The 24,539-nt window shown below is 49.7% G+C and overlaps 1 protein-coding gene, 1 long non-coding RNA gene and 1 pseudogene across 5 annotated transcripts in view; 2 read left to right on the forward strand and 1 right to left on the reverse strand.

The window, feature by feature from the left end:
- Window positions 1–201: 201 nt before the first annotated feature.
- LOC119169928 (signal peptide peptidase pseudogene) lies at window positions 202–1,345 on the forward strand (annotated as a pseudogene).
- A 6,673-nt stretch (window positions 1,346–8,018) lies between these two features.
- On the forward strand, window positions 8,019–23,259 carry LOC142761739 (uncharacterized). The gene is made up of 3 exons (XR_012893600.1): window positions 8,019–8,525; window positions 16,899–17,068; window positions 23,117–23,259. It is a non-coding gene; the product is annotated as an uncharacterized LOC142761739 (long non-coding RNA).
- The window catches only part of RASSF8 (ras association domain-containing protein 8), a 139,410-nt gene continuing 132,825 nt past the window's right edge, over window positions 17,955–24,539 (reverse strand). For all 4 annotated transcript variants that reach the window (XM_037420280.2, XM_075886313.1, XM_075886310.1 and 1 more), the window contains one exon: window positions 17,955–20,333. In XM_037420280.2, the coding sequence (XP_037276177.1) occupies window positions 20,227–20,333 (107 nt within the window). In that variant the 3' untranslated portion in view covers window positions 17,955–20,226. The remainder of the gene's footprint in view (window positions 20,334–24,539) is intronic.

Genomic DNA, 24,539 nt, shown 5'->3' on the forward strand with positions numbered 1-24,539 from the left:
TTTATTAGTAAGGAGGCGTACTTGTGCCTCTCGCTTAGGACACAAAAAGAACACTAACAGGATCAAAGCGGCGCGCCCATGCACAGCTGCCGTTCTACAAAAGAACAACCCACAGCTTACGCACTGCCAGTTATTTAAGCGCTGAGAAGAAAACACAGAACATGCGCACACCTATCATCAGATACTGCACTGTCTGATATGATGGGCCCATCGGAAGTTAATTGCAGTTCGCTCTAGCCTATCTAAATGATGCGACGGCTGTCGCTCTATAGTGGCAGCTGCGCAGAACGGCATGGCACGTGGCATTGACCCCCGCTGGTCAGGCAGTTGCCTACACCAGCATCATGCTTATGGCTTTCTTCCCCATCGTTCTGGGCACCTTCAAATCTGTAACACACGAACAGAAACAAGAGGAGTCGTGCAAAAAGCCCGAAACCATGACGAGGAAAGATGCCGCCATGTTTCAAGTCATAGCCAGTGGAGCGCTGTTTGGGTTGTACATTTTCTTCAAGCTCTTCTCAAAAGAGTACATCAACCTCCTCCTCACGGGGTACCTCTTTTTACTCGGAGTATTAGCCATGGCTCACATACTGAGCCCCGCGTTCAGCTGTGTCTTGCGAAAATTGCTGCCCAGCCACTTTTATCGGTGGGAGTATAGGATCTCCTTCCAGCGATGGTCTACCACGCAGACCGATGAGTGCGGAGAGCACTTCGATTACCGCTTCAGCTATGATGACATAGCCTGCTGGATCTTCTGCTGTCTCATCGGAGTCTGGTATCTTTGAAAAAAGCACTGGGTGGCCAACAACTTGTTTGGGCTTGCCTTTGCTGTTAATGGCGTCAAGCTGCTGCACATAAACACCGTGGCAACGGGTTGCATCCTCCTCGGTGGCCTCTTTGTCTACGACATCTTTTGGGTCTTTGGCACAAACGTCATGTTCATCGTCGCCAAGTCTTTCGAAGCACCATCAAATTGGTTTTCCCCCAAGATTTCCTTGAGAGCGGCTTTGCGGGCGAGCACTTTGCCATGCTCGGCCTGGGAGACATCGTCATTCCTGGCATCTTCATCGCCCTCCTGCTGCGGTTCGACTCCAGCCTAAACAAGCAAAGGAATCTCTACTTCGTGAGCAGCTTTGTTGCCTACGTGCTCGGTCTGGCGCTAACCATCTTCATCATGGTCTATTTCAACCATGCGCAGAACGGCATGGCACGTGGCAATATAGTGCTAATGGCCAACAACAAGGAAGATTTGCAGAGATTGGTGGACATCTGTGGCAATGAGGGAGATAGGTTAGACTTCAGATTCAGTAGGAAAAATCAGCAGTCATGATTTTTAGTGACAATGAAGGTAGTGGGCTTAGAATACAGGACGTCACGCTAGAGATAACAGCTAAATACAAATATCTATCTGGGCGTATAGATAAACAATAGGGCAGAGTATCTAAGGGAACACGAAATGTACGTGTCGACTAAAGGTAACAGGAATGCAGCAGTAATGAAAAACAGGGCACTGTGGAATTTGTGGGAATCGAGGCTGGCCCGCTGCCTTTGCGCGGGCTTTGCCGCCTTTTCTGCCATTCTCATGTCCCGACATGTCTGCCCTCCTTTGCTGTCTGCCGCGCTGGGAAGGGCGGAGTGACGTTTAACTCCCTCACCCGGTAGCGGATGTTGACTGTGGCGCCGCGCGGGGAGCCTCCCGAGAGGTTTTCGCGCGCTGCGTCGGGAGCAGTGAGATACTCTCTGGGACAGCAAACGGTGAGCCGCGCTATGTTTTCCGTCTGTCGACTCCCGTCAGTCGGGGGCTCGTCGGACTTCGCCGACGGCGCCTCGCGCCCGAGGCGAACGCTCACCTTTTGTTGCCCCGCTGCGTACTCACGGCCGAAGGGCGGTACGGTGTCCTAGTGCGTGGCCTCGCTACGCCGACCCGTCTCCCTCCGAAGTCAACGCGAGCGCCTTTGCCCTCGCTCGAGCAACCGGGCCCTTTGTTCCGGTGTCTCCGTGGATCACTTTTACCGCGGAGACGTGCTCGTGGCACCCTGTGTAGTACTTTGTGCCCGTGGCGTGGATAAGCCTACTTTCTCTCCCGCCGCGCCTTTTTGCAACGGGCTGTACTGCGTTTGGTGTTGCCACAATAAAGTGTTGCGACTTGAGCAGTATCGTGTTTCCCGCCAAGGCGACGGTTAACGCGTGCCCTGCGGCTCGCTAAGACCGGACCCACGCTGGTGGCCGTACTCCTTCGGGATACGTGTACACCACACTGGCGCCCAACGCGGTATCAAAAGCTCTAGCTTTTGACTGCTCTTAGCGAGTCAGTTCGCCTGCGCGATTCGGGCTCGTCGCAACATGTCTGCTCCGTGGCATGCCGCGTTGCACAAAGAGGCCACCGCCTCTATCGACGGGCGCCCTTCGGCGCTCGCCTGTGTCGTCACCCCTTTTTGTGGTGAATACACTCCTACGTGGTAGCTGACGCGCTATCTCGTGCCCCCTGTTGTCCGCCGAGAACCTGGATTTTGGTGCGACGGCCGCTCGCTGTGTCTTAGCACATGCAAGTGTCGGGGGCGCAACAGCAGCTTCGCCGCCATTCGGCGAGAAGGGTGAGTCCCCATGCGGACAAACCTTGGCTGCTAACCAGGTAAGCGGCGCACCGCGAAGCGGCTGAGCGGGGGAGCTTTCCGAAGGCCACGAGGCCGAGAGTGAACCCGTAACGCCGACTCACGCGGCGGTTGCTGCGGTCCTGAGTGGGCGCGATACCAGACTCCCCCATTTGGGAGAATGGGAATTGCTTTCGGCAGCGAAGAGCTACTGAAGGCTCAGCAGAGTGATCCGTTTCGAGTCTCGGAGGGACGGAGTGCCGTATACGCTGCTTGCTTTGCGGCGGGCGCCGTTAAGCCGTCTTGACGAGGCGCGGAGCGCCGTTACGCTGCTTGTTCTGCGGCGGCCGCGATTAGGGGGCTGAAACAGCGTGTGTCGCTGAGTCCCCGGCGGATTAATTTTGCTGGACCATGACGGGCTTCTGCTGAACTATATAGCCACTGACGACGAGTCCAGCGACCCGTTTAAGGTGGTTATGCCCAAAAGTCTGAGAGCCGCACTGTTGCGATCCTCTCACGACGAATCCATGGCCGGTCACCTGAGTGGCTCGAAAGTTTTTGCAAACTGAGCAATGTTGTGACCTGGCCCGGCACGAAGCGTGGCTTTTATCGCTATTCCGTGCCTGCCACGTCTGACAAACGGTTGAGCCAAGGGTTGGAAAGCCGCCCGGTCTTATAAACCGATTGTCAGTGAGCGTCCGTGGCGCGTACTAGCTGAAATATCCCCTTTGGGAAAACTCAGCCGTGCCCACATCGCAGACCTGAAGCCCTTTGTCACGGCCTGACGAGCTCGCGCCAGTGCCCTGCGGCACTTCACGCCAGCAACGGGGCGCACCCGGAGCGGCGGACCACATTCGGACCCCACGCCGGTATAATCTGAGAAAGCGGTCACCTTTGTGATTTCGCGCCGGACGGCGGACTTCTCCGCAAACGAAGGCCCTCAGTTTACTGTCTAGCCTCAGTATAGGTTAGCTTCTTTGCGGCCTTTTCCCGTAAAGAAGTTGACCCCCCCGTGTCTGTTGCCAGTTTTTTTTAAGTGTTCATGTGTATTTTATTTTTTTGTCTAATATTAGGTGTTATTTGTGTTTTATGTTTTTGCCAGATGTTGAGTGTCGTTTTTGCTCTGTTTTTACTTTTTTTTTCGTGTTCGTTTCGTCTACCGCGAAGGGAGCTGTGTGTGACCTTGCGTGTCGGTGCTAGCCGGGAGAGAGAGAGACGAAGGACGCTTTGCGCCTACGCTCGCGCAGCCGTCGGCGGTGTGTGTGCGTGCGTGTGTAAGTACTTGACGCTTCAGTGCGAGCCCGAAGAGTGCGTCATGGCTTCCCCCCATCGATGCGGACGCTGGAGGTGCTGGGGGTCATTGACCCACTGACGTCAGACCGTCTGGCTGTGCTCTGCTCTCGGCCGTCGCCGAAGAAGCCACGCTGCCTTTCCCACCATGGCTCCTGCGCGAGGCCAGCTGAAAGCAGCTATATGCTGCCGGCCAACGCCAGGGCGCCTCGCAGTCAATTCGGGTTCGGCCTCCCTGACCAGTGGAGAGGCCCGGCTTCCCGCAACGACCAGCTCCGTCATCGAGCCAGAAATGCGGGGCGGCCCCGAACAACCGAAGCGGCTTTCGTCGGACTCGCGGCTTATCAAGAGCAGGAACAAGCCATCAGTCAGCCCCCTATAAACAATAGGGCAGAGTATCTAAGGGAACACGAAATGTACGTGTCGACTAAAGGTAACAGGAATGCAGCGGTAATGAAAAACAGGGCACTGTGGAATTTGTGGGAATCGAGGCTGGCCCGCTGCCTTTGCGCGGGCTTTGCCACCTTTTCTGCCATTCTCATGTCCCGACATGTCTGCCCTCCTTTGCTGTCTGCCGCGCTGGGAAGGGCGGAGTGACGTTTAACTCCCTCACCCGGTAGCGGATGTTGACTGTGGCGCCGCGCGGGGAGCCTCCCGAGAGGTTTTCGCGCGCTGCGTCGGGAGCAGTGAGATACTCTCTGGGACAGCAAACGGTGAGCCGCGCTATCTTTTCCGTCCGTCGACTCCCGTCAGTCGGGGGCTCGTCGGACTTCGCCGACGGCGCCTCGCGCCCGAGGCGAACGCTCACCTTTTGTTGCCCCGCGGCGTACTCACGGCCGAAGGGCGGTACGGTGTCCTAGTGCGTGGCCTCGCTACGCCGACCCGTCTCCCTCCGAAGCCAACGCGAGCGCCTTTGCCCTCGCTCGAGCAACCGGGCCCTTTGTTCCGGTGTCTCCGTGGATCACTTTTACCGCGGAGACGTGCTCGTGGCACCCTGTGTAGTACTTTGTGCCCGTGGCGTGGATAAGCCTACTTGCTTTCCCGCCGCGCCTTTTTGCAACGGGCTGTACTGCGTTTGGTGTTGCCACAATAAAGTGTTGCGTCTTGAGCAGTATCGTGTTTCCCGCCACGGCGACGGTTAACGCGTGCCCTGCGGCTCGCTAAGACCGGACCCACGCTGGTGGCCGTACTCCTTCGGGATACGTGTACACCACAAATTACAATAGGTATGATGTTGTAAGAGGAATATGGAACGGGGTCATGGTTCCTGGGCTGATGTTTAGCAATGCGGTCTTGTGCATGAGATCGGAAGTTCAAGCAAGATTAGAAATTAAGCAACGTGGAATAGATAGGTTTGCTTTAGGAGCTCACAGGAATACACCAAATGAGGGAGTACAAGGTGATATGGGATGAACATCATTTGAGGGCAGGGAAGCTAGTAGCAAGATAAAATTTGAGAAGCGATTGAGAGAAATGGGGGAAGAGCGTCGGGCTAGGAAGGTTTTCAGCTACTTGTACACGAAGAATGTCGATACAAAATAGAGGAAGTGAACCAGGAAATTGACTGGTAAATACTTAGAAAACAGCAGCTGGCCAAACCAAAAAGAATTATAGGTTAAGAAGAAAGTGAAGGAAACGGAGACCGATATGCAGAGAATTGACATGCTTAAAAAGTCCGCACTAGAGATCTATCGAACTTTTAAGCAGGAAATTGCCAAGAAAAGGATCTATGATAATACTCGGGGTAGTTCTCTACTGTTCGAGGCCAGGACGGGAGTATTGCGAACCAAGACATATCGGGCCGAATTCGGAGGGGTAGACACGGTATGCAGTACATGTGGAGAGGAGGAGGAAACTGCCGAACACTTGATAATGTTCTGTAAAGTAGAATGCCTCTATGCGCTCGCCCCCGCTTAGAGTGGTGTCAGCCTTTGTAAGGGCAGGTGCCGCCTCCTCGGCCTTAGCGGCGGCATGGCCGCCATTTTGACTCCACTCAGTCACTTCTGCGTGTTCGCTGCGCCCGAATATTTGTGCTGGCGCTCACTTTTCTCCGGTTTAATGCGCTCGCTACCGTCACCGTAGCGGGTATTGCGTGCCGCAGGGCACTAATCATTGCAGAAACTCTGGAAGCTGTATCGTTTCTTAAGAGACCCGAAATGAAGGCCTTTTCAACAGTGAAAATCAAACATGACAAGTGGCATCCGACAAACAGATCATCCATTCACAGCGTAAGTTTCCAGCCGGTATTCCGCATGCATAATTTGTACCGGCACCAATTTCGTGTAAGCAACAGACACGCTGATGGCTGTATGCTTGATTCTCGTGTGCATGAATCGCGCATTTCACTTCTTAAACATTGCTTGCTGCTCTTGGTTGGTACTGTATCTGCCCTTCATTCTTGGTTTCACTATGTGCGATGAGAACTTTATCATTAAATATATATTACACGTGTTTTTTTGCAGATGATATCCTTGTTTTTTTTCGTAATATTCATTTGTGGGAATAAAGCTTTGCGCAGCAGTGTTGTCGTACCAAATGAAGTTTGAAGAGTGTGTGTACGTTCCGGAATCACCATATGATCACGAGAGACGCGGTATACATTGGAGGACTTCGGAAATTTTGAACAGGTGTTTTTATGTAATTTGCACCTAAGTTTAAGAACTCCGACATTTCATTTCAATCGAAGTGGGGCCACTGCGGCCGGAATTCGATTACCGACCGTTCGAGTGCCCGATCTATTACAAAGCCACGCAGGTTCTTTCTTTCTACGATCTTTTCCTCGGTTTAGGTACGCCTTCTATGCTGGTGTGATGACCCTTGTAAGAATGTGTGCTGTTCAATTTTTTTTCATTGTTCCTGTACTTTAGGTTTTCTTTTCGTCCTGTCTAGAATCATTACGCAATTGATATTGTTTTTTAATCATTTACGACCACTGCGAAGCAACTAGTGACAGGACTCAGTGAATTCTGCCATGGGGCGTATAATTTGAATTGCTTCTGGCAGCGCTGCATTAATGCGCAAAAATAAATTATTTCTACACTGGATGATAATAGGGGAAACGGCAAGCGTGTACACACGCACACACACACACCGCCAGTATTTAAACTCTTTCAGCATGCATTATTATTTAGGTAAATACTTTATTTATTAATACTGTGATCCATCAGAATCATACAGAAGTGCTTATGCAAATTGTACTCGCGAAGCGTCCATACAAAGACAATGCATGAAGACAAGACCGGGCACCGCTGTGTAGAATGAACACGCTATGTCGCAAAAAAAACAAGTCAAGTTGTGCGATGAGAAGATCGTGGAGAAATAGTTAATGCAATAAGAAAGGCGTCCGCCTCAGTGGTACCACGGTCACGGTGCTCGGTTTCTGACGCGAGGCTCGCGGTTTCGATCCAGGCCACGGTGGTCTCATTTTGAAGAACGTAAAACACCAGAAGCCCATGTACTGTGTCAGTGCAGGCAAAAAAAAAAAGATTGTCGAAATTGCCGCAGTACTGCAATGAGGCGTGGTTTTAGAATGTAAAAACCTCAGATAATAATTAACACTAACATGAATGGATGGATGGATAGATATGGCTGTACCCTTTAGATCAGGCGGTGGCTAGCGCCACCAAGACGTAATACTTAATGAATCAAAAACTAGATTTATTATTTTCCCTTAAATAGTGAGGTTGAGGATTTGTACTTTGCAGTGAAGGGTATAACTTTCACTAGTGTCTTGACTTTAGTCACCATTCAGATAACCTCCTTCTAGTTAATTCTACCCGCTTAAAGTCTATTTTGTCCTCACTGTCTCTGTTCCTCATTGCCCTCACTGTTCCTAACAAAGAAGGCATATATACGACACCACCGATATAGAATTAGGATCCCCACTGTGGTGTCCGGCGTAGGGATTTGTTTTCAACATAAAGAGTCAGCATCTGCCACTAACGCGTAACTCATGCGCAAGCCGTCAGCTTACATGAAATATGTGCTCCCTGCATGCATTCAGGCAAAACTAACTCTAAAAGATGTCCATGCTTCAATAAGAAGAAAAGCTCGCTAGCTTTCACTTGTTTCCGGGCGTATCAGGGCACCACACGCGCGTTGCGGAGCGCGCTTCGCATACCATCGAGTTGTGGTGGGGAGGCGCAATGGCGGAGGTCGTAGCAGACGACGCGGCTGTCCTCACTCTCAGCGGAGCGCGCGGGCATTAAGGCACCCTACTGTAAAGGGCTTCACCCTATAGTTCAGCATGATGGCACAGAGTTTTTCAAAGCACTGGGGTTTAGGGACAGGAAGGGCAAAATCGACTTTAAGCGCGTAGAATTAACTAGAAGAAGGTTATCTGATTGGTGGCTAAAGTCAAGGCACGAGTGAAAATTAAACCCTTCGCTGCAAAGTACCAGTCGTCAACTTCACTATTTAAAGGGGAAAAAAAAGATAAATATAGTGGTTAGTTCACCAAGTATTGCGGCTAGATGGCGTTAGCCGCCACCCGATCTAAAGGGTACAGCCACATCCATCCATCCATCTTTAGTGCCGACCACTAGAAGCGCTTTCATCTTGCACACCGACCATGGATACATGTCACTCGTCATGAAGCTACACAAGGCTCAACAGCCAACATTAAAGGTGCCCTTCTTGAGCAAGGTCGGAAAACGCTGCCGATCGGTAGCAGAGGCTCCCGACAACACGCGAGCCAAATATTATAGCACAGCACGCAGCCTGGAACTCACAATGAATTACCAAAGTCAGCTAAAGATTGCTTTCTCTTTTCTAGACAAATGGCAGAATTTGCACGAAAATCCCATGTGAATTACCCATCTATCAGCCATTGGCTGATTTGAACATGGCATGCTCGCTTGTTACAGAGATCGCCACGGCCCAATCACACCGAAAAAGCGGCACATTCGAAGAAAAAAAATTCGGCAGAACCCACATACGAGGGAATCGACGTTATGCGAAGCATGCGGAGGGAAGGTGACCTAGCTGCAGTTTTCTTATTGAGCGACGCATCATGAAATGACGCTGAGTATATGTACAAATGCTAAACGCACAGACATATGTTGAAGAGTTGCAAATGTTTATATAACCGGTTGTTTGCACTTGTGCAACGATGTCAACTGGAACATGCGTATTAGCAACACTAGAAGCTGATACGAAGCACTGATGCTCGCGAAGATGCTGGCCCTGAACACTGCTATGTGAAGAAGAAGATGTGCCTGCAGCGAGCACCATCGCCAACGCCCGGCTCTCTCGGCTCGTGCTTTGGTTCGTTGCTGTGCCGATCGCTGGACGGTTCTTCACGCTGTCTCGTCGCTGTCTTTAACGGCTAATAAACCTCCTCACATTTGGTGGAGGTGCTGTTAATCCCCGTCGCTACACCCTGGAGCTGCGAAGCCGCACGCTACCACCTGTCATGACTGCCAACGCCACTACATCGACGCCTTCGCTCCAGTTCAACTGCCCTGGCCATCCTACGCTACGGGAGCCGAAGGTCTTCAGCGGTGCAGATGGGACCGACGTCGAAGACTGGCTCGAGCACTATGAACTGGTGAGTTCATAGTGAGAATAAATGGGATGAAGCCGACAAGCTAGGCCACGTGATATTTTATCTCACTGGCGTCGCCGAATTGTGGTTTAATAACCACAAACACAACATACCCACATGGAGCGTCTTCAAGACGTCATGTGCTGAAGTGTTCGGTCGGCCGGCTGTCCGCAAGCAGAGGGCAGAACAGCGCCTGCGCGTCAGCTCTCAGCAGACTGGCGAGACCTTTACAAGCTATATTGAGGACGTCGTCGACCTGTGTCGACGTGTGAATGACACCATGCCCGAATCTGACAAGGTCAAAAACATCCTGAAGGGCATCGATGACGGCGCATTTCAAATGCTCTTGGCAAGGAATCCAAGCACAGTTTCTGAAGTCGTCAGCTTGTGTCAGAGCTACGACGAGTTGAAAAAGCAACGCACTCTGACTAGGCAGCTTCAGCCTGGTGGTGAGTCGCTGTCCAGTTTCGACTCCATGCCGGACAATTCACCATTACTTCAGCAAGTCCGAGCCTTCGTCCGTGAGGAAGTCGCCCGCCAACTTTCCCTAGTGCCCTTTACTCACGAGACCACCACCCGTCTACCTGCCCCGCTTCGCACTGCTATATCTGAAGAGGTTGCACAAGTTGTTCCTCTTGCGCACTACGAGCCACCTCTACCTAGCCGTGGTCACTTCCCGGGTGGCGCACAGCCGGTAGGCGCTCCTGTCGCCTATCCGCCAGCCGTTCAGCCTGTGGCTCCTGTCGCCTTTATGCAAGAGATGCAGCCCGTAGCCGCGCCGCTCACATATGCAGACGCTGTACGTAGGCTCCCGCAACCACCCTACACCACGCGCTCACAGCCCGCACACCCGGCTGCTTATACTGAACCTTGGGCGGCAGCACCAGTCGCCAATCTCTGGAGGACGCCCGATAACCGACCGATTTGCTACGCTTGCTTCACTCCCGGACACGTTGCTCGCTACTGCCGCCGTCGACCTCAGACGTTCGGCAACTATGCCCGGTCGTCGCATCCCGGCAGCCAACCCTCCGTCCAATACGGGACCGTCTCGCCACCTCGCTATGCGCCTACTGACCACCTTGACTTCCAGCCGCAACGCGCACCCTCTCCTCGTCGGCGATCGCCCTCCCCCATGCGTCGCCGGCCCGGACCCTCCGACCAGGAAAACTAAGTAACGCAGTTCAAGAGGCAAGAACTGCGCCGTTTTCGAACTGTCTAAGCCCTCGCTCCTCTCCTGCTAACGTGGTCGCAGTAACTGTTGAAGGTTATTGTACTTTCGCCCTTGTGGACACTGGCGCCGCTGTTTCTGTTATTGCCGCTAATCTCTGCCGTTTATTACGCAAAGTAACGACGCCGCTTTCCGGACTGTCGCTTCACACCGCAAGCGCACAGCAAGTAACGCCTCTCACAGCCTGCACTGCAAGAATCTCCATCGAAGGCATTCTTTACATCGTGGAGTTTATTGTTCTTCCTGTCTGTTCGCATGACGTCATCCTCGGGTGGGACTTCCTATCCCGCCACAATGCCGTCATAGACTGCGCACGCGCCGAAGTTGAGTTTTCACCCTTGTGTGATGTCCCATTACTGGACGCTCCTCATCAGCCGCCGAAGTTGCTCGTTCATGAAGATACCGATATTCCGCCTGGAAATTTCGCCCTTGTTCCCGTTTCATGCAACGCCTACACTGACGCTACAGTTCTTTTTATGCCTTCCGATATCTTCAAATGTCGTCGAGCTTTGCCGCTGCCTTTCGCAACAATTGACCTTGCCGCCGGAAGAAGCAACATGTTCGTAAGCAATCCGCTTTCCACACCTGTCACATTGCTTGCGGGCGAATGTCTCGGCCGCGTGCAGGATCTCGACCTTTCGTTTTTGTTTGATGTCCCGGACGACTACTGCGACCACCCAAAAGCACTGTCGGCACTCGGGGAGTCGTCCAATGATACGTTTTCCAGCGCCATCGCCGACACTCTCACTCCCACCGAACATGCCGACCTGCTGGATCTTCTGCATGAGTTCAGGAGTTCGTTCGATGTGTCGCAACCTCAACTGGGCCGCACATCACAAGTCAAACATCATGTTGTCACCGGCCTACACCAGCCACTGCTTCAAAGACCATACCGTGTCTCCGCTGAAGAGCGCCGCGTCATCAACGATCAAGTCGAAGATATGCTTCGTAGAGACGTCATTCGACCATCCCACAGTCCCTGGGCGTCTCCCGTCGTCCTGGTGCGTAAGAAAGACGGATCTATCCGATTTTGCGTGGACTATCGTCGTTTGAATAAGATAACCCGCAAGGACGTCTATCCTTTGCCGCGCATTGATGACGCCATTGACACCCTTCACGGAGCGGAATTTTTCTCGTCGCTAGATTTGCGGTCTGGCTACTGGCAGGTCCCAATGGCAGAAGCCGATCGCCAAAAAACGGCATTTATTACACCAGACGGACTATATGAATTTAACGTCATGCCCTTTGGGCTTTGTAACGCGCCTGCCACGTTTGAACGTCTTATGGATAATACGCTACGTGGCCTCAAATGGAATATGTGCCTCTGTTACCTCGACGATGTCGTGGTTTTCTCCCATGACTTTCCTACGCACCTCCTTCGCCTTAGGCACGTTTTGAGTTGTCTGACCAACGCTGGCCTGCAGCTTAATCTGAAAAAATGCCGCTTCGCTGCACGCGAGCTCGTCATCCTAGGCCACATCGTGTCCAAGCACGGCGTATTACCAGACCCAGCAAAACTTCGAGCAGTCGCAGAATTTCCCAGGCCGACGACCATGAAAGAACTTCGCAGTTTTGTAGGCCTATGCTCCTATTTCCGGCGCTTTGTTCGCAATTTTGCATCTATCATGTCACCGTTAACCCAGCTTCTTCGCGGTGATGTGAACCGCACCTCCTGGTCCCCTGCATGTGACGTTGCCTTCACTACTCTGCGCCGTCTGCTCACTTCCCCACCTATTCTTCGCCACTTCGACCCGATGGCTCCTACCGAAGTGCACACCGACGCCAGCGGCGTCGGGCTAGGCGCGGTCCTCGCTCAACGAAAGCCCGGCTATCCAGAATACGTTGTAGCCTACGCTAGCCGCACTCTGACGAAAGCCGAAACTAATTACAGCCTGACAGAAAAAGAGTGTTTGGCTCTGGTGTGGGCGCTTGGAAAGTTCCGGCCGTACTTATACGGCCGCCCGTTCGATCTAGTAACTGATCACCACGCGCTTTGCGGGCTCTCCACGTTGAAAGACCCTTCTGGCCGCCTTGCGCGATGGGCACTCCGCATCCAGGAGTACGACATTCGCGTCGTATACCGCTGCGGACGCAAACACTCTGACGCTGATGCTCTGTCCCGCTCACCTTTACCACCAGATCAGACGTGCGGAAACACTTGCCTCCAGACCTTGTCATCACTAAATCTCGACTCGATTGCCACCGAACAACGTCGTGACCCGTGGATCACCTCTCTTATCGAATATTTATCTGGCACGCCCAACCTTCCAGTATCTCGATCCCTCCGACGTCAAGCTTTCCATTTCGCCATCCGCGATCAACTTCTTCATCGACGCAACTACGCTCCCGATGGCCGCCGGTGGTTGCTGGTCATTCCACGCACTTTACGATCGCAAGTATGTGCCTCCCTTCACGACGATCCGCAATGTGGCCACGCCGGAGGGTTCAAAACATATGAACGCCTCCGCCATCGCTACTACTGGCGCGGCATGTACAATTTTGTACGTAAATTCGTGCAGTGCTGTCCTGACTGCCAGCGACGTAAATCAACACTGCCACGTGCGACTGGCGCATTGCAACCACTTCCATGCCCTGCCAAGCCATTTGATCGCGTCTGCGTTGACCTCTACGGTCCCCTTCCACTGACACCAGATGGTAATCGGTGGATTATAGTTGCGGTTGACCACCTGACAAGCCGAGCGCTACAGCTCAGGATGTCGCCTCTTTCATTTTGCAACACTTTATCCTTCGACATGGTGCACCTCGAGAGCTCCTTAGTGACAGAGGCCGCGCTTTCCTTTCCGAGGTCGTCGAAACTCTGCTTTCGGAATGCCACGTCATTCATCGGAAAACAACAGCATACCACCGGCAGACTAACGGACTAACGGAACGGTTCAACCGCACGCTAGGTGATATGCTCTCAATGTACGTGGCATCTGATCATAGCAACTGGGACCGTGTTCTCCCATACGTCACGTTCGCGTATAACACCGCAATACAAACCACCACGGGATTCTTACCTTTCTTTCTTCTTTACGGACGCGAGCCTTCCCATACAATTGATACCCTACTTCCTTACCGTCCTGATGCTTCCGAGTGTCCACCTATCTCCGATGCTGCTAGACAAGCCGAAGAGTGCCGCCAGCTCGCCCGTGCGTTCACCTCGGAAGAGCAACAACGCCAGAAAGAAACCCGTAGCACCTCTCTTCCGGATCCCAGCTATGGCCCAGGGTCTCTTGTGTGGCTTGCCATCCCACACCAAACACCGGGACTCTCCTCGAAACTTGTCCCCCGGTACGAGGGGCCTTACACCGTTTTGGAGAAAACATCTCCGGTTAATTTTCTAATTGAACCAGTTTCCCGATCAGACGACATGCGCCGGCGTGCACGTGACATCGTCCATGTTTCCCGACTGAAACCGTACCATGAGCCTTTGCCTGAAACTTGTTAAGTCGCCAGGATGGCTCCTTTTTCAGCGGGGGCGATTGTGAAGAAGAAGATGTGCCTGCAGCGAGCAGCATCGCCAACGCCCGGCTCTCTCGGCTCGTGCTTCGGTTCGTTGCTGTGCCGATCGCTGGACGGTTCTTCACGCTGTCTTTAACGGCTAATAAACCTCCTCACAGCTACATAAATAAACTTCAGCGCATGGCACCTAACCACAACTGACGTTAACACGACATGAAGTCTGTATCAAATTAGTGCACATGTCATTTTTATAAAATTAGATGGCAGCACTGCAACCACTAGTGACGTTTCACAAAGATTAGCGTCTATTTGAAAAGTAGTTCCAAGACCTGGCGTAGCTCTGTGGTAAACTGCCAAGCGAAATGCTTGGGTTGGATGCCAGCTGGGACCCTGAAATTCATTATTTGCATTCATTGGGGGGGTCAACGCTGCCTATGTCAGGTTTTTCTTAACACTGATATTTATTCTATGCCAACGTTGGGTCGATGCTACTGATGTCAGGTATTTCTTAACGCTTATGCGTTGAAATTGCCCACGTGTGTTCTCACGTTCCCAGGCAGATACTCAGTGCCAATCACCTGTGGCACATACCCGCATACCAGTGGCACATACCAGCGCGTGAGTGTGTGCGGCTGTCTGACGGGAAGTGTTTGAGGACGTGCGGGACTGGATTGTCAGATTTTTCATGTCTTGACCAGCCCATCATGTTCGTCAAACCATTTTACCCTCCCATGCTAATTTTGGTTCACGTCACGTTAAGGGGGTGACCACGAGGGCACCCAAACGTAAGCGGCTAGATATAGATAGATAGGTGAGTAGGTGGGTAGGTAGGTAGGTAGGTAGATAGAGGTAGGTAGGTAGGTAGGTCGCTGAAGTTCGCTGAGAAATGCTTCGCATTTAAAATTTAAAAAAAGTGTTCGAGGCAACGAGGTGCGCGACGTTCTTGTGCTTCTAGCTTCTAGTGCTTTCGTCGAGACGAGAGAATGCAATTGCAGTACGAGACAAACTTTTGTAACTCCACTCGCACTGAACGGATTCTTAAACATTTTGCGGCGTTGAATTCGTGAGGCAATAAGCTTTTCCAGTGAATTCATTTTGGTTTACTTGAAAAAGCGTTTCAGAGCCTCTTTAAGGGCTCCATAAGCGCTCACTTGCGCACACTCCCTCTCGCACTCTGACCATGGATACACGTCACTTGCCATAAACGTCACTTGCCATAAACGAACACGAGGCTCGACAACAAGCATTGAGGGCTCGCAATTGGAAAGCAGAGCAAAGGCGTCTGCCAGCTGACCCAGAGGGGTGAGCTCGCGAAGCTGTGGCGCAACAGCAACGAAGGCAAGTGGAACCAGAGGTGGTGAGAAAGCAGCAAGCAGCGGTGAAACGACAACAAAAATGCAAGCGTATCCAGAGTTGAGAGCTCGAGAAGCTAAGCTGAAACACTAGAATCGCTGACACCTGCTTCAGGCGCAAATTCCTAAACCAAAGCTTTGGACACAATTTCAGGGTGTGTGATCGTTTGTTGTATGTTAATATCACCAAGACCACAAACATTCTGACTCATTATATGATGTAGAGTGGGCAATGTATGGGCACTCACGGTTATTCGATGATCCCCAGTGCCCACTCGTCATCAATCACTCCGAGGATATGGAGTGATTTTTTTTGTACACACTACCGCAATATGAGTGATGAAATTATTCATAAAGGGTGATTGTTTGCCAATTGCAGATTCTGTCTGCAGTGCTGAAGGCGCAATATTTTGCTTTGAGATGGGGTTTCGTGTAAGCCCTAGTTAATTTGCATCGACATTCAAGGTGCCGCTGAGTGGGTCAAATGACCTACACTGGAGTAGCAAGTGATTCTATTGCTACTATTTCTAATTATTAAATTGACCTATGCTCTAGTTTAATGCGAGCACTGTTAAAAATATATAAATTTTAATTTTGAGCAAGGATATTTTATGGCTGCTGTGGTTAGTCATCACAAAAATAAAGACTTCAATTGTAGCAGTATTTCCATAAAAGCCATCCGAATAACTCACTGCAGAGTAAAATAAGAAGCACGAGAAGATTATCCATGGCTTGAAAATAAGCAGGTTCACTTACAAACATCCATGTGAGTACAGCCAACTAAATAATGCGACTGCAATGCACATTGTATCATATGCTGCAAAAGACACTGCACAAATCGGCAAGAAGTTTCCATATTTATTTCCCCAACTCAATACTCCTCCTGCCACTGCAAGTTGTCAGGGTCGCATATGGAACAATTCTGGAATCATTCTAATTCCAGAGTGGCAACTCCGCTACACTGATCTAGACGCATGGCAAACACCTGCACCTCTTCCATGTATCCTGCTTCTGCGGCTTTGCAGGAGGATTCTCGAAACAGCGTTTCAATGAAAAGCAGTGCTACTTCCAATAAAGGGAAGAAAAAGCAACCCTTTTAATCGAGTGTAAGCTGTGAGCGTAGAACGTGGCACTTTTCTGACTTTGCTTGTTGATCAGGCTGTCATTTTTTTTCTTTGCGAGAGCCCTCCATACCATACAGCCTGCCAACTTCTACGTATAATAAGTTTCCAGCACATGCAGATCTCTAGCAGAGGAATCGCAATTGTAAGTGCTCTAATATAAAGCACAAATCTACAGCAAAAAAAAGTCCGTTTGAGAGTATATACGCCCAAGATTGACTTAGCATCTTGTACACCTTGGCCCGACATTCCCAAATGAGTGCGAAGTAATATAAAAGCGCAAAACCATTTTTTTTTTCTCCCCAGATGCAAGCTTCGCCAACAGTGCGGCAGCCTTTTTGACCATACGAAGCAGCGCCGTGGTGCAGATAAAAAGGGCGGGCCCCGCCCACCTCTGGAAACGTGCTCTTTAGGGCGATTGGGATGGCCGGAGAGAAACACACCACGCACGCGCCATCTCGGAGGCCATGGTTGTGGTGAGTGAATTTGAGTGAGTCAGTCCCTTAAAGTGCTGACATATGTAAAAAAAAAAAACAATGGTTTCATTTGGAAGATATGCAGAGTTTACACACTGTAGCTTTGGCTGCATAGCCCAAGACTTGTACTGATGCACTATGCTCGGAACAACTAGTGGATATATCTTGCAGTGCCCAATCACTGCACATTACTTAAGACATCAACAATCCTCTTCATAGCCCAGCAGTTAATGAACTTCAGCGTGCTGGCATGGATCAAGATAGCCAGGCCTGTGTGGTAAAGGAGCACTGACACAAAATTTTGAAGGAGAGGTAATGAGAGAGAAAGATTTAACACACACATCAACGAAATATCAAGGGCAAACATAGTCTCGAACATATTGAAAATCAAATGCTTCCTGTGCAACTGAGGGAGGTGTGAAGCTGACATCAATGCGACCAGAGAGTAGACAAACTACATCACGGGTTTGTGTTGGCCGTTTGCTTGCACGTGCCTTTCAGTTGAGCTACCTGCGATTTGTTCCTCCATGCATGCGGCTTTGCATAAGCTGGTGTGCTGGCTATCAGAACAGCGTTCTCTTGAGGATGCCACCACGTCACAGTTTTTTCTGGTCCCATTGCCAGCAGTGTTTACACTGGAACTGCTCTGCCAGTCCTTCTTGAAATCGAATCAGCTACTGGGTGCTCAAAAAAAGTATCTAAATTTGAAGTAACCATTGCCAGCACTCGTGCAAACAAGGTTTCCAGCCATGGTAAGTTGGAAAAAAAACACAAAGTGCGAACCTTTTGGGTCAATGTTCCTTTAATGTGAAAGCTACCGTGGGGGATGCATAGCGATTGCAAGAGATATATTACCAGCCAGGCAAAAATACCGATGGCTTCGAAATAAGTGCTTCCAACATCACGGGTCTTTATTGATTCGCTTGCATGCCAGCACAACTACAATACACCTCTAAACATATGAGCCAAAATGTGCGGCAAACTGAGCTGCCAAGCGAGAAGCCAACATAATGTCTTGACTTGCATATTGATCGCACTTTTCTTCTAAAAAAACAGTCTCGAGGTTCCTGGGTGCAAGCATTATGCCGTGTAAAAGTTTATGAGAAAAATATGGTAGCAAGTTGGAATTCTCGGCATGGCTATGGAATGGCAAATTTTTAGGATTTGTAACCAAAACAATCAGGCAAAAACATTAGCATAAAAGCACACCTTCACTACGCTTTGTATAAATTGCTTCAAGGCCAAATTGCACAAGTGGCCAACTGTAAAAAACAGAAAAGAAAAGGAGGAAGGGTGAGGGGCTGACAAACTGCTCTCTTGATCTGTCTTTTATCTGCACTACAACAAGGTGATATTAGCTAAAATCCACAATGTCAAAAAAAGGTAATTTCATTAGCGGGGAGGATGTAAAGGCAGCTCAGCATCGCATTAATATCATAATTCACAAAGGCATCATGTCTTTCCGACACCCGTTTTCCAACACATACTCGGAGAGTTTTCAACAGAAGACCAATGCAATGTTGGTACCAGCGCACTTTATGGTGCAGCGCCTGCCTCATGAAACAATGATCAGTAATGTTGCAAAGACAATAAGGTCAGGGTACAATCATTCAGTGAATGAAAAAAAAAAGAAAATTTCTGCTGACAGAATCTATGAGTGCGATCATTATTCAAGAAGAAAGACAAATTTTCACGACAGAATTCAGGTGTAAAATCATTAACGAAAAAAAAATTCTGCAGACAGGATCTAGAGGTGTCAATATGTGGGAAGAAAAACAAACAAAATTATTCTGGAGTGTGATAATTACACAGAAGGAAACCAAAAAAATCACATTTTGTTGATAGAATTACCACATTTACTTACGTAATAAACTCACTTTCTTTCCAAAAAATTGCAGCAAAGTTAGGGGGTGCGTTTATTACGCGGGGAAATTTTTTTTTTTAACATCTAGTAATTTTGTTGACGAAATTTGAGGGTGAAGTTACTATGTGGGAAGGAAAAAAAAATTGCTGATGGAATTGAGGGGTGCGAACATTATGTGAATGCAATCAATATATGAGTAAATACGGTACTAACAACAGACGTCACTGTAGTAACGAAGTGCCTGCACTGTTTCAGCAAAGCAACAAGTACTGAGATTTGTTAGTGAGCGTCACTGTCATGAGAAACTACTCAAAGATGTTGCCTTAATGTAAACGCCTCCTCTGGGATTTCAAACACCGATTAGCAAATGGTAAATAATAATATCTGATACCAACTCTTTCCAAAAAACAAACACAGTTTTGCTCACTCTGCCCGAATTGCCGTGGAATTGCAGGTAGCTGCGATAAGTGCATTAGAAAGCAAGACTGAGCAAGATGAAGCCGTTGAGATTGGAAACGAACTTTTAAGTACAATTGGGCTTAAGTGTGGACTTCCTTGCTTGGCTTTGCTACCCTTATTTCTGTGGTTAAAAATAGTGACTGGCTAATCGAGCACTTTTGGCTGCAATACACCACATGGCCAAAAATGATAAAAGCATACGGAACATACAGGGGACAGCAACAACAACAAAAAAAGGCAAATGAAAACACTAGATTTTTGAGCATTAGTCTGCAATGACATCTTGGCTGTATAACCTACTGCCTTGCACTATGTGTTTATTCTGGTTGTGATCAACATCAGCAAAACCTGGAAGACCTTAGGAATCCACATGTGTGTGGATATGACCAGATTTGCACTGCCACTGCATTCAGGACTGTCATTCCGAGGAACTGAGTACAATGGCTGAATGCAGCAGCGACGGGTTGAAATCTGTTACCCAGTCCCATCCACCACTCACTGTTTCAGCACCATGCAAAGTTTGGCAGCTCCCACTACACTTTTTGCAAACAATATGGACAAGGCCACCCATGTGAGCTGGGCATGTCAACCCGAGGTGAACTCAGTGTAATCAGAATTACAAAACTTGGTCCCGCCATGCATAATTAGTCCACAGCACACCACGTGATCACAGCAGCCTCCACAAAACGAAGCCTAAAAGGCACAGTTAGAACCATTTTCACTGGAACAGAGCCTTCAAGGTTGGCCTGCAGCACACCCGAAAGCAATCACACAATTTGTCCTAGCAGAGTGCAGCAGTGCTCTTGGTTGCAGCGGGCACTGCTGCAGGCTTCAGTCATACCCAGACACCATTTGGATTCTTGCTAGTAGGCACTGCACTTTCTAGCTGTCGTGGAGATCCAATGATCTTCCGTGTGCTTCCTGGACGATTGAAAAACCCTCCTGGGGGGGAAAAACAAGATACGCGTTAAGGCATTAAAATGGGATGTCGCCAGAGCAAACTTGTGTCAATGCACGCAGTCAACCTTTTCCGAAAGTCGCCACCAGTCACAGTGCCAGCGGGCGATTTTGCTTGTTTGTTATCCCACGCTCCCGCTGTGTACTTCAATGACCATCATGCCCTTTTCTTGCTTTTCTATCCTATTTGCTCAAGTGTAGCGAGCACGCCATCCTTGCGGGCTTAAAATAAAAGTGCACCTCAGTATACTGGTACAAGATTTTAACAATAAAACAGTGACATGCCCCCATGTTACATAACAAGAAAACGTAGAAGTGGCATCCATAAAATGAAAGATTTCTTGTATCTCCTTCATATATGTGATTCAGTTTTGCTCGTTCTAAGATCACTTCTCAGGAAGTCTCCATCGCAGGCCAATTGGTGGGCCGTTAGCCTAACAGGCTTGGTCTATGTGGAGCTGAGAGCTTGAAACAGCTGAACATCTTTGGAAGAATTTGGGACAAACAAAGAGCTGTTTCTTTCCATCTCAATCCTTCGTTTGGCATGCACCGACCAACCCAAGTTTGCATTTAGGATACTCGGAGCTTAGGTCTGCAAACTCACTTATGAGCCAACTCACTCTAATTCAGATTGAGTTGTGAGTGAGTCCGAGAAAGTTGAGCCAGTTCAGTTGAAAAAGAACTGGCCTGAGTTGGAGTGATCCACATCAGGCAAATTCAGTTGACTGTGAGTCTGACTGAGTTGCACGACTAGTGATGCACAGTTCCCACAGGAGGCTTCATTCAGGACAAATTGAATAAAGAATGAATTAGCAGCGATGCCTGAGGTGAAGCCACATCCCAGTTCTTACAGTACTTTCGATTTCACAACTCGACATGGACACTCATCCAGGCACTTTTCGAACTCCTGGTTTTCGTCGCTCTCATAAAAAACAGCAGATGCTGTCGGGTTTCCGTGACGAACGACACCGGGTTGAACACGAATGGGAAAACGCCCCCGTACTCTTTATTTACTCTGAATATATACATGTGCCTGTACGGTACACATGCGCAGGGCATTGCCCCGGTAGGGGCGGCATGACACAACGTAAACATGATATCAGCCGAACGATTACGCCACATCTCCCCTTTTAAACAGAAGAACATTAAAAACACCGTAAAAAGCATTTCTTATTGCATTCAGACTAACCGAACAGAACGAAAAGAGCCACACACCAGTCAAAACTTACCTACACACACAAGTCCAAAAGTTACCTACAGCACTACATTCAGAAATACCGTAACGGTCTGTTTTTTTTACAATTCTACCGAATTGGGTGACATATTCGCCTGGAATTCGTGGAAGTCGAACATTACTGCAATTGTCTGTGCGATCGCAGGGGGGGAGCTTGGGAGTTGGGCTGGCTGCTAGCAATTGAACTTGGCCAGGGGGAAAGTCGTACGACGTGTAGTAGGATTCTGGAACTCTGCTTGGCGCTTGCTTGAGTAGCAATTTCCTGTTGCGTTCGATCTAGAGGCCGCTTTCCAAACCAACAACATACGACCGTGGCCGTTTATCGCGCCGACAGATGACGCCTTCCCGTCTGCAGTCCTTGACCCAGTGTCCCCGGGTGCCAATGGGACAAGGTGGCGGACAGCGTGGCGGCGATCGTAATATTGTGCCTGCTTGTCCCTGACAGCCGCATCCTTTTCCCCGCACCTCTTTCAGGTTGGGCGTCTTTGGAATCAACTTGTCTGGATGGAGAGGTAGGGTGGTACGAAGCCGCCGTCCCATGAGCAGCTCCGCTGGTGTTCTGCCTAGTAGTCCCAAGGTGTCCCTGTAGGCTAAGAGAGCCAAATAGGGATCATGATACTTAGTAGCCCTTTTACTGTTTTCACCATTCGTTCTACCTCCCCATTTGCCTGAGGGTACCTCGGGCTACACGTCAGACCCTGGAATCCATAAGCCCTCGCGAATGCCTTAAATGCCTCACTAACAAATTGAGCACTGCTGTCTGTTACCAGCACTTCCGGAATACCGTACCTTGCAAATACATCTTTGATGTGAGTAACAACGCTGGTGCTGGTAAGAGACGTCAGCAAACACAACTCAGGAAAGCGCGATAGATAGTCCACTAAAAGCAAGTAGTTCCGGCCATGGAGGTGGAAGATATCTGCTGCGACCCTTTGCCATGGGCGATTAGGTGTCTGGGTTGGGATCATAGGTTCACTCAGCTGGTCTCGAAACTGTGAACGAATGCGGCAATCGCCAACCACGGCAGCAAGCCGAGAGCTTAAACCAGGCCATCAAATGGATTCTCTTGCTCTCGCCCTGCACCTCACGAAACCCTGATGGCCTTCGTGAAGCAGACTTAACATTCTATTCTGGAGGGAGTGCGGCACAACAAGGCGCGTGCCACGCATGAACCCTCCTTTGCAGACACTCAGAGCTGCACGATCCTGCCAATGGCCTCAATACGCTTGGCATCGAAGCTGGTCTCGGCCATCCTTCACGAAGATAACGGCACAACATACGGCAGGTCTCGTCCTTTGCCTGTTCTTCAGCTACCAGTCGAAAGCTGAATGCGCAGCGGCAACAAATCAAACGGGGTCCTTCCTAGCGATGTGACTAGCGGTTTGTGATCTGTTTCCAGCGTTATGTAAAGCCCACGCACGTAACTTTCAAGACGTTCGGCCTCCCAGGTTAGAGCTTCAATTTGCGCATAGCGCATGAGCTCGGTGGCTGTGCCACAACACACACCAGTAACCCACTTCTGCTCATCATGCAGGTTTTCCTTTCTGCTGTCACACGCGTGCTACTGCCTGCAGTAGTAATGTCAGCGATTGCCGTGAAGGAACCGCCAGACCTGCGCACCGGGATTGACGTGACAAGTTGGCGCATCCGCGTTGACAGTCATTCCGCCTGTCCAACTGTGCCACCTCCTGGAAACTGGATGCTTGACCAAGTACCGGGAGCTCTGCTGTCATCGACAACCATCGCAGAGCCAGCTATAAAGGAACCACGATCACCGCCCGCGCTCTGTGGGCTCGGTGGCTGTGCCACAAAACACACCAGTAACCCACTTTTGCTCATCATGCAGCTTTGTGAACCAGATTGCCTTTACACTAAGAGAACTAGCAATTACTTTTTGGTGCAGCTCCCGAGCCCGCAGTGCTGCTTTGATATTGCCTGTGAGTGTCTTAATGTGATTACGTCTATTTTGCTACAGCCAGAAGATATTAAAACGAACCTTGGTCCTGATACCGCTGCTGTACTTGCTGAACTGAAAAAACTGTTTGCTGGCCAAAGCACAATAATAGCCGACATGCAGGACCTTAAAAGCCAATGCGCGGCTACAAGTGCTGCACTTGTCAACTTAAGCAAAAGGTTAGCGGATCTAGAGGGTCATTATCAGAAACTACTACCACTTCAAACAGAGATACAGACTATACAGGCGGATACTGAGCAAACAGCAAGGCTCGTTCACGCCCTCAATGCGCGAGTTGACGATGCAGAGAATCGCTCAAGACGAATCAATCTTGTGTTTTACGGCCTTCCTGACACAGCAGCATCAGAAACATCGGCCACGTCTGAAGAAAAATTATACGTCTGTGCTCAGACTACCTGGACGTGCCACTTGAACCTCAAGATATAGAGCGAGCACATTGTGTTGGTCGCTATTTGGCTAATCGTCGGCGCCCATTAATTGTTAGGCTTAATCATTATAAGAAAAAGAAATGATACCCTCAAATGGGCGCAAACTTAAGGGCACCGACCTCAGCATCGGTGAAAATTTTTTCCCAGCAGTTAGAAACGCCCGCAGGCAACTTGTTTCTTTTGCGAAAGCTAAATCTGTGCCATTTTCCTTGCGCTTTAAAAAACTCTCTTTATTGGTTCTAAGCGGTACCTGTTCGATAACGCATCGCAAACAGTGAAAGAAATATAGCAGTCATCACGTCATCAAAAAAACAAGCCACTCCCCTCGAACGAAACCTATACCTCATGTTTCCCTTTCAATAAATTACACTAACATACGAAGCTTCCTTCCCAAACGAGAGCACGTGTCTAACCTCGTGCTGTCGTCGAACAGCAATGTTCTTGTAATCACGGAAACGTGGCTTTGTAGCGACGTCTATGACTCTGAAGTATTGGCTGATCTGCCAAACTTCAGCGTTTTTCGAAAAGATTGTGACGGAACTAGAGGAGGAGGT

The sequence above is a fragment of the Rhipicephalus microplus genome, chromosome 2, assembly GCF_043290135.1.
Source record: "Rhipicephalus microplus isolate Deutch F79 chromosome 2, USDA_Rmic, whole genome shotgun sequence".
Taxonomy (NCBI): domain Eukaryota; kingdom Metazoa; phylum Arthropoda; class Arachnida; order Ixodida; family Ixodidae; genus Rhipicephalus; species Rhipicephalus microplus.